The sequence below is a fragment of the Plutella xylostella genome, chromosome 18 (genome assembly GCF_932276165.1).
Source record: "Plutella xylostella chromosome 18, ilPluXylo3.1, whole genome shotgun sequence".
NCBI classification, from domain to species: Eukaryota; Metazoa; Arthropoda; class Insecta; order Lepidoptera; family Plutellidae; genus Plutella; species Plutella xylostella.
This window is the reverse complement of record NC_063998.1, coordinates 5,178,626-5,189,131: the sequence shown is the minus strand read 5'-3', so window position 1 is coordinate 5,189,131 and position 10,506 is coordinate 5,178,626. Positions and strand designations below refer to the sequence as shown.

Sequence of the window (10,506 nt, the reverse complement as noted above, 5' to 3'; positions counted from 1 at the left end):
GACTGCGACTGTTACGAATGCTCTAATTAAACTCTATATGAAGAGATAAGGAAGTAGGTAGGTGGTAAGTAGGTCACACATTCGCAGATTAAAGAGCTCATGTGTTGGAACAGTTATGGGATGGTACCTATTAAAAATTGATGGTGAAATGGTGATATTATAAGACGGAAGTTAGTTCAGGATAGTGACAAAATGTTACTTAAGTGATTTTGGTTAACGTTTTCTGTGCAATATTTTTACGTACTTATTACTGAGGCACCCCCTTTCAGCTTAGTATACTTACCTTTTTTGCAACTGTCTGTATAAACATAACACATAATAACAGTAGGTATATAGATTACAGTGGATACATACGAGCTCTTGTCTTCTTGCTACTTAAGAGCAAAGTAGAACTGTAGGCGCTGCGGTGGCAGCGGCGGCTGCGGTCTCAAACTCTTTCTTTGTTAGAGCAGAAATATGTGAGTATATAAGATACGTAGAATATAGGACTTTCACAGCTGTTGATAGTGGCTACTTCAAGCTGTCCGTGTATATTGACTGAGGTATTTCAACGGTACCAAATCTCAAATACAACTCCACCTACCTATGCCTAAAATAGATTTCACTTATAACATTATATGTAGGTACCTACTCCTGAAAGGATCTAAGATCGCACACTTCCCTAGACAGATAAGTAAACTCTCCATCCAGTATAATCTCCTCATCTTAATTCAGACTTTATCTGGTAGAGATAAAGACGAAAGCTGATCCCAAGGGACTGAGCAGCTATTTACGAAACGTGAGAAATCTTACTTAACTTCAGTTTAAAAACAATAACCATACCCTAGGATAAGATGTAAGTACCCTTCTCTTTAGTATGTAGTCTTTACCTAACTCAGCAGGTAGAAGCTTAGTGAATGCCTAAAGAAGACAATAAATGGGGCCCCGAACGAAGTAATATTTTTACACTTTAAAGACAATGAGTCGCAGACTCAAACACACAGCGTGCAAACACATGATCGTTAAAATATTTATTTGGGCTAAATTACTCGTAAAACTCACCGACAGGATACGCTTTGAACCCCCAAGGCTATTTGAAAATAATCATGTTTGGCCAGATGACATCGTCCTCGACAATCCATTGACTGTGCGAGTTTTACTGCTGCGATATCGATTTGTAAATGCCATGCTAAGTTTAGCACTCCATCTCCTTGTATGGCCTATGAATGCAAACTAACTAATGACTATTGTTCTGGTTATATTACCATAATTTGTACAACTGATTATAAGGCCTAAGACCTAGATATAAGTTTGTACAAGTTAAATTTACAAATTGTAAATTCAGTGAAACTGTCGTCATAGCACGTTGCCGTTGTGTGCGTTTGTTTGGTGCACCTCCCCGCGAATATTCGCTGGCCATTTTCCAAGTCCATTCACGGAAATAGCCAAGTCATTGTACTATCGCACCAAGTTGCCCTTCTTTAGACAACTTGCCCGCCCTTTTGTGCACAGGTGTAGCTAAACTAGAAGATAAATTGTAGCTGATACCCTTATACGAGCCTCATAGTTGTCTGAAGTGCTTCCCTACTACAAGTTATTGCAGCTCCAAATATTGTATCCGACAATGGACAAGTACCTTACACTACCATGTCAAGAAATGCAAGCAGATATGTTGAGGATAATTTTAAATTATGCGTGTTATAGAATGTAATTAAACATAATTATTTCTAATAAGTACTCTACTTTGTAAAATACCTAATAACATGGCTGTTTACCACATTTTTACCGCCGTAGAGCTTCGTAGCGAAGACAAAATAAACGCCTGCTAACACACGCTACGGGAAGGTAAGTAAGCTGCACAAAGACATTTCAAAAGTCTGTCTCGCCGTCTGTCTAAAAGGCTTTAGATAGCGGAATAAAGACACTGAATCCTTTTATTTACGCAACAAGGGTCGCCCATAAAGAGAATAAAACAGACGAGGCTCCACCAAACAAAACTTGGGACGCTTCCACCAACCCTTTCATTTACTCCAAGTGTTTTGTTTTACTTTTATTCTAAAAATATCGCATTCACGAACCAATTTCGAAAGGAAACGTGATTCGTATTCAAGGTCAAGTGAATTAGTATTCGCTTCGAGTCGAGTGTTCGCAGTTTGACCGGACGCAAAAACTCGTTAATATGCTCCTTGTCAAGTTTTTTCTAATCTTCATTAAAATTTGTAGCCCGTGGCGAAACGTAGTAGCCGGGCCGTGGGCCGGCGTATCACAGATTACCATCGGGGCCTCGTGCTTCTAGGTATCTGGTTGCTTCGTTTCATAACATCATTCTGCCTTTAGCGTCTCACTTTCAAACATAAGCTCAAAATGCCGCTTGATTCAGGTCTTATCGTAAAGACTTCGGTCGGTTACATAACTGCCAACTGACAGCTTTTAAAAATAATTGTTAGTAATTATTGTATGTTTAATTGGTCGGTTACACAGGAAATGTTATGTGAATCATGCAATTCCAATAGTCTACAATAATATATAGTGTGTAGTTATAAATAAATGGTTCAATGATTCATCACGAGTCCATTTATATCTAGAACATTTAGATTGTAGACCCAAACATCACATTTATGTATTCCATCTACATTGGTACTCAACTCTAAACTAAACCCAACAAAATTAATACCCATTATCTTAGATGAACACACATTTGTACGAAAGTGTTTCGTAACAGCGACAAATTACGTTCAATTGTATTGTGAGTTGTTAATTTGACGGAGCGAGCGTGCGCTGATGTGTCTACACAAGCATCTTGATGAGCGGAGACATCTCTGTAACGAGGTGGTGTAGTCAACGAGCCGTCAAAATGTTATTGTTGTCGTGCGCTCCGTGCCGGCTTCTAGCTCATAACCTCAAACCTGGCCGTAATTGTTATGTACCAGCCGGCAATACACTGGCGCAACTTTATGCCTTCGGGGATTCGGCAGTTTCATGACCTCTATAAACATGGCCGATAGAGTCGGTTTTACACGGTCCCTGGTGAACAGCTGGGGTTGTCGGTTGGCGAGGAAGCGCGCAGCCGCTCAATGTTGTGGCGCGTGCGCGCTGCGGCCGCTCCATCCGCGCCGCGACACAAAGCGGAGCCGCGTCCACCGCGACCCGCGCGCACTCGCCACACCGTCATCCTCCACACACGTCCCGAACAAAATATGTGATAACTGGGTGCATTGCAACAAACGTTAGTAGTGTTTGTGTCGGTGAGCGAAGAACCAGCAGCCATGTACAAGACGGTGAGGCACGGCGAGAACAGCCTGCAGTACACCATCCTGCCGCAGACGGAGGAGGTGCTGAGCAACAGCGGGCTGCGCGGCAAGGGGCGCGACTACAGCCCGTCCGTGCACGCGCGGCGGCGGCGGCGCTCGCCCGCGCGCTGCGCGCTGCTGCTGGGCGGCGCGCTGCTGGCCGCGCTGCTGCTGGCCGCCGTGCCCGCCGCGCTGCTGCACGGCGCGCTGCTCCCGCGGCCCAGCGTGCCCGAGCCCGCCGCCGCCGCCGCGCCGCTCACACCCACCGCCCGGGATATAGTCAAGTCGAGGAAGAAAGAGTTAAAACTGTCCCCGGATATCGTGACTACGTTAAATTCCAAGTTCGAGAGCACACGGATGTCATCGCTGCCCCCCGCGACGACGACGCCGGCGCCGGCGACGCCTGCCGACGTGGTGACGTCGCTGGTGTGGACGATGCCGGCGCTGCGGCCCTGGCGCTCCGGCGCCGCCACCACCGTCCCCCCGCTGCCCACGGAGGGCGGCGAGGCGGACGCGCCGCGGGGGACGTCGTCGGGGATCATCCCGCTGCTGGACTACATGTCGGTGCGGCCGTGGGACAAGGACGTGATAGTGCGGGCGACGGCAACGCCGCGGACGACCGCCCCGCCGCCGCCGCGACGCACGCGGCCGCCGCTGCCCACCGCCCGGGTGCTGGACGACGTGCTCATCACGACCCGGCCCAGCACCGCCGCCGCCGCCGCCACCACGGAGATCAGCAACCAGAGCTTCAAGGACCTGAAGGACACGCTGCTGTCGGTGGACGACGACGACGAGTTCAAGGAGTCGCTGGAGGTGGACGAGGTGTTCTCGCTGCCGCCGCTGCAGCCGGAGGGCGCGGCGGGGGGCGCGGGGGGCGCGGGTGACGAGGTCACGGTGGCCCGCGCCGGCGGCTGGTACGGCGCGCGCTGGCCCTTCGTCGACACCTCCTCGTACTTCCAGTGGTCGGTCAGTACTCAATCACTCACTATATGACTTGTTACATAACCTTTGTTTGTTACTGCGTGTTTCGTGCGAGACTCGGATTACCTCCCTAAATATGTAACGAGGCAATAAAGCCATAAGTGAGGTAATTATTTCAATGAAAAATGCGCTACTATTATTATGACTTCGATGTAGTCTGGTGTTACTTCCGCAATAACAAACCCTGCGTACCATTAATAACATTATGGAGATGATCTTATAAATTATTCAATCACACTTATAAATGTTATCTCTTGTACTTCAGTAAATATTATATCTCATGCTTTACGCATTATGAAGACCGTGATTTAGTTGTTTGGAACAAATCTAAAACAATCTTGCATTATTTAATCGTTTTATAACACTTCCTTATTATTGTGCTATGTTAGCGTCAATTCACACGTACCACAACCACACCACGTCGCAGCGACAAAATGTGGTCAAGCTCAATTCACACAATTCACACGTAACCACATTACGTGTGAATTGTGTGACAGCGGCTTTTTGCAGTTGCGTTGTGGCAGCGACAAAATGTCGATGTGGTTGCGTTGTCGCTGTCATTGCGATGTGGTAACCACGTCGTCGTGTGCATTTAATAGGGAGAGGGGGTGGCCGCGGTGCCGCCGCCGCGTGGTTGCGTTGTGGTTGCGATGTGGTTGCGTTGTGGTTGCGATGTGGTTGCGATGTGGTCGTATTACACAGGTGGTCGATAACAACGGCAAAATGTGGCACGTGTGAATTGGATTATTCATTGTCAATACAAAATATACGCCCGACCACATCGCGTGGTTGTGGCTGTGGTGTCGTTGTGGTACGTCTGAATTGACCCTTAGGTTCGTACCCACATAGTAAAATGTTTATTAGGTTCTATATAGGTAGTTACCATCTAGAAATGTAACGTAATTTTTCCTCCGTATCGACAGACTGACTACAAAACCGACCGTATCTACCAAAGAAAATAAAATATGCTTATAGGTACATAACTGTGACAAATTATTTTGAAAGGAAGATTATATTTTAATCAAGGTATTTAGTAGTAGTTGCATTTAACCTAGGAAATAGAAATTCGGGAAAATCTGCAAACACGTGCAAGAAGCTTCCGAGAAAATTTAGTTCTATATTTGGTTCTTGGGACTTATGGTGAAAAAACTAAGGAGTCTAGTGGACAGCCAAAACACAAAACCACTCGCACAGCCCAAATACCCAGAAACTTGAAATAAATTTGTTGACCTCCAGCTCAACTATGAAATAATTATTCGTAATTCACCTCCTGAAGGGTTGTAACGGAGTTTGTATGGGGAAACCAGTTTGCTCAGATTGTATTGTTTAAAGTTATTTCACTTCTACATATTTTACAAGTAGGTATACATACTTCAGGATTCTTTAGTATTCAATCAAGGGGTATTTAACAAACTCTGAAAATCAACATGTTGTATCTTTGGTACTTTATAGTTTAAATCTTGTTGTTGTCGATGTAAACAAATCTAGGTATTTTGAATTCGGACATATATACTTTACAGGTAAGTATACGGTCATCACCTGTTGTGGTATAAAACGGTAAAAATGAATCAAAATTCAATATATGTGTCGTTTTCATGATTTTTACTGAGTGTTCAGATATCAAATGAGAATGAGAAGGCAGGAAAAGAAAAGGGACGAGGGAACGGGAGAGATGAGGGAAAGGGTAGGGGATTCGTTAATTTAAGGGATTTGTTTATGGAAAAAATACAGAAAGACGGGAAAAGCTTTTACGGCAAATTTAATCTCGCGGGCAACAGACAAAATAAAATTATGAATATAACATTATATACCTACCTATCCACCTAGTACGTACTTAAAATTCATCCTAAAATCCAGAACGAAGGCGAAAGAATTATTATTTGAGCTAGCAAGACGTTTTATGAGCTAGGTAGCTATTTCTAGGTTTTATTAGATCTCTAGGGATCTGGGGTAGGTACCATTTACGTAGCCACTTCAGCAGAAACTGTAATATTTTTCATGTGCTAGCACAGGCGTCAGGCATGAGGAAAATTTGCATTGGTAATGTTATCTTTGTAAACATTTTTAGCTTCTAGACATTAACGCTGGATGTGAAAGTCCCAAGGAGCTTTACACCTGCATAAGGCGATAATTAGTTAAAAAAAACTCTAGCACAGCTCACCCACAGCACGCTGACGCTGAGCGACTTCAGTGGACCAGTCCAACCGCCGGGTTTTACTGCCCTGCCATATAGATGAACTCTACCCCCTCCCAGAATATAATAAAATAGTAATTGTATCCAGACTAATTTAAGATTATATTTCCAGGGCTACTCTCCAGGCGACAACCTGTTGTTGCCGCTGCTGGTAGCGGCGCTGTCGTCTCTAGCCCTGGTGCTGCTATTGGCCCTGGCAGTGAGGCGGCGCAAGCGCACGCACGCGCCCGCCAATAGCATCGGGGTAAGTCATCTTAAGCCCAGTAGGTCATCACATGATCACTACCTATCATGTCCCCACTGCTGGGGCACGGGTCTCCTTATTAGGAAGGGTTTTAGGCCTAGTCCACCACGCTGGCCTAGTGCGGGTTAGTGGACAGTAGGTACCAGGATCTAAAGACATACTCATAGATATCAGTGAAGCCACAGTTTCATCATAGTGTAGTCAGTACAAAATATAGGTACCTACCTTCACACAATTTGTATGAACTATATCGGACTCGAGACCGGGACTGAAGCTTTGAGTTTTGCCCTACTATCACGATCGATTTAAATCTGACAGGTTGTGATTGGTTAATCCGCAGTCAGATAAATCCTTAGATTAGGCCCCCGGCCATTTGGATAATGGATATCCTCCTCCTTCCCGAATCCACATATATTTTGGAAGGAGCGGTGTATTTCCCAGATTCCCCTTGATTTACAACCGCAACAAAATACCCTATATGTAACTTTAAACTATTAACTTGTTAAAAGGTGCCTAGATAGCTTCGATACTCAGGCTGGTGTTAGATGACAGGTAGACAGTATAAGTGGGGTCTCAATTCCATCAAAGGGTGGAATCGTGATCTTAATTAGATGGGACGGATTAAGCCCGAGGGGTTCTTTCATTGCCTCTAATTAGATCGCTGTCTTTCGAAACTTTCATTCAAACTGAACTGAAGGCATACAATTTACCTAAGTGAATACCTAGTGTACAGTGTAGTGTGTAGTAGATACAGTTTTAAACATCTCGATGGGCAAATTTTTGGAGAGCTGTTAGGCCCCCCGCGCACTAGGCAGCTTGGCTGCGCAGCCAGGTTGCGGCAGCCAGTAAAATATATGGGAATTCGTGGCTGCCTAGTGCGCGGGCTCCTATACAACATCATATGTTTTACTGGCTGCCGCAACTCTGGCTGCGCAGCCAGGCTGCCTAGTGCGCGGGTGGCCTTACTGTACTGGTTCTTAATTTTGGAGTACCTACCTACCTACGTAGCGTAAACTTGTTGGGCAGTACTAAATGATCTTTAATTTCCACTCTTAGTTGACTACGGACATGCAGGCGGATGACAACACCAACCTGCTCGCCGACACCGCGGAGGACGCCGAGGAGTGAGCACCAGCTTGCAGCTTCAGAACTTATACTTAATGAATGCCCAATGAACAAACAACCCGCACAACCGTAGCCAACCTGGGCTTATACTGGACGCAGTACTTATCTTGAGCGCTATTGGCCTGTGATAAATTGATAATTTACTTACGTTTCATTGGTCGAAGGGGCATCCACCAGCTCTGGCCATTGGCTACCGATTGTTACTGCACAGAGACAGAGCGCTCAAAATTCGTCCGCTGTCCAAATATTATTCTCAAAACTATCTGGAAGGAATATTTAAAGGAAATGTAATTGTGTATGTGGAATAAATGTGTGCAATAAGGATTGGTAAGGAGGGTAAGTGTCTGAGATATCGCTAGTTTAAGATTTGTACTCATAAGGATACCTATGTGATTATGTAAATGTTCAGGCACCAAGTAAATACTTACATTATTGCGAACAGTATCGATCGGAAGGCAGCCATTTTCACAGACGGAAATAGAAATCCTTAGTTTCCCTGCTCGAGTTTCCAGGACGTGTCCATAGCGGAGGAAATGACGTCATCTTCACGTGCAAACGCCCAACTTTCTACGTATTAACTTTGCATATAAAGCAATCTGAAATTTTGAGCCACAGGACGTTATAAAAGGTCATTTGAATAATCGTCGAAGATATGTGCCAGAAGGGATGACTTTCTTCACAAACATGTTTTGAATGTGCCTTTTGTAATAACTGAATCCGAAATAAGGTAGATTGGAAATAATTGCCACGCTATGTGTATAACTACGTTTGGAGTGTGCATTGGGCATTCGACGCACCTTGTAATATTTAGCAGCCATAGACTAGTCCTCGGATGCAGGCACGTAGGGCCGGGACGTTATTCAAGGCTTCGCCTGCAGTCGGTCCGGGTTATTTCAAACTTTCAGTGCCTATTGTTTGTAAATAAGAATACGATTTGGCCGCCGCTGATGTAATCCATAACAGCACGACAGTTGCGTCACAAGACTCACGAGTGGCCCAAAGTTAGATTTCATGTTCAGAGATACGATATAATAATGTAGATTAGTGTATTTTGTATTTTTTTCGTAATTAGAGAAGAGGATTTAACACAAGCTAAAAGAAACAAAAACGTATTTTTGTTACGGATAAATATTTTTCGAGTGATGAAAATTTAGCTTAGTAACTTTTTTTAATTCATGAGCTTGGAATGACATTAAGTATTGCTAAACAGCGTTCAAACATAAGCTTAGAGAGCGGAATTCCGAGTATAAAATATTGAATATTCGTTAGCAATTTCATTGAGGCTTATGGACCATAATCGGCTTACGGTAGCTCGCTAAGGAACCACGTAAATATCATACAGAGCGATGCAGCGAAAGTAACACGTAATACAAATATGTTTAGGTTCGTTTCACATTGAATATAAACCAAGTGATCTCATGGTAGGTAAGTTTGTATGTATATCTTATCTCTGAAAATATTGAACGACAAGTTTCAACTCTCGTCAGTATTAAACAAAACCCTGTGGTATTATAACTGTATAAGCATATATAATATTTATTTTTTGTGTAGTAATAGTTTTAAGATGAAATATATAATTCTTGATGTAACATCTTTACCTTGTGTATCATGATCACTCTGTGTTCGTATTCTTTATCACTTCTACACACTTTCAATACTTTAACAAATGCTTAAATCATTTTAATCTAGATATTAAGACTGATGTAATTATTTTACAATTCATTTTCATCACGATGATATCGGAACGTTGCCTAGTTATTGTTGAAAGGACACTTGTGTTGGGCCTATTTATTCACGTATTACTTCTCAACTAATATATAAATATTTTCAACATTAATCTATTTACTTTATAAAATGTAGTATCGTAAAGCTTTATTTTTCCAAATATGTATAACTTTTACGTGAAATTCAGACTTGATAAGATTAATTGTATAATTAAAATAGACATTATAAGTAAGGACAGATTGATATATTCTGTTAAAATATCACGGACATAATTATATCAGAATGACATTATCATGCTATGGAAGGACCCGCACAGTATTATATAATCTTAGCTCGTATACATAATAATATATAAAATAGCTTGTGTCAATTTATTTTTTAATGTTAGTGCCGAGAGAGCAGCGTCCTTCAGTTTGTGTTGGCGGACACCACACATGTAAATAAATAATAAAATGTGTTTTCCCACCTATATTTTGTTTTCTTGTACCTATATTCGTAAGTTTCCTAAGTTCGTTACAGGTTACGATCCCAATAATTAATCTTGTACGGTCTTACCACAAACACTAGACACAAGTAAAACAGTTGTTTAGCGCGGCCGATACGTTATGCATCATAGTTAAAACATCGTTTAAATGTTGTTTGTGGTAGTTAATTATATTCTGTCTATGCTTCTATGTGCTATTTTATGTGGATATGGTATGGTTTATTGTAATTAAAAGTAGTTTAACTTGTTTGAAATTGAGTTATATTTCGTTTTCATAATGTTCAGACCCACAATAATAAGCTCTATATATACACAGTAAACATTTGAAACAAACAAAATTAACTTAAAATAAATTTATACAATACGATATTGCAATTATTTATACAAAAAATATTCATGTGTTAGTAAAAGACAAATTGTTTAATATTTTTGGTGAATAGATGCACATTTTATGCTATTAACAATGTAATAACGCGAAATAAAA

At 42.5% G+C, this 10,506-nt stretch overlaps 1 protein-coding gene across 1 annotated transcript; it reads left to right on the top strand.

The window, feature by feature from the left end:
- The first annotated feature begins 2,528 nt into the window (after positions 1 to 2,528).
- Positions 2,529 to 9,624, top strand: LOC119692709. The gene is made up of 3 exons (XM_038114134.2): positions 2,529 to 4,235; positions 6,557 to 6,688; positions 7,745 to 9,624. Exons 1-3 carry the CDS (start codon positions 3,246 to 3,248, stop codon positions 7,814 to 7,816), a joined length of 1,194 nt encoding a protein of 397 aa, XP_037970062.2. The 5' UTR covers positions 2,529 to 3,245; the 3' UTR covers positions 7,817 to 9,624.
- Positions 9,625 to 10,506: the final 882 nt, after the last annotated feature.

What these genes read in the sequence shown, in the direction of transcription:
- LOC119692709 (XM_038114134.2), top strand. Translation starts at nt 3,246, where the DNA reads ATGTACAAGACGGTGAGGCACGGCGAGAACAGCCTGCAGTACACCATC. An exon ending in CCTCGTACTTCCAGTGGTCG is followed by an intron (nt 4,236 to 6,556) that starts GTCAGTACTCAA and finishes TTATATTTCCAG; the next exon opens with GGCTACTCTCCAGGCGACAA. An exon ending in CGCCCGCCAATAGCATCGGG is followed by an intron (nt 6,689 to 7,744) that starts GTAAGTCATCTT and finishes TTCCACTCTTAG; the next exon opens with TTGACTACGGACATGCAGGC.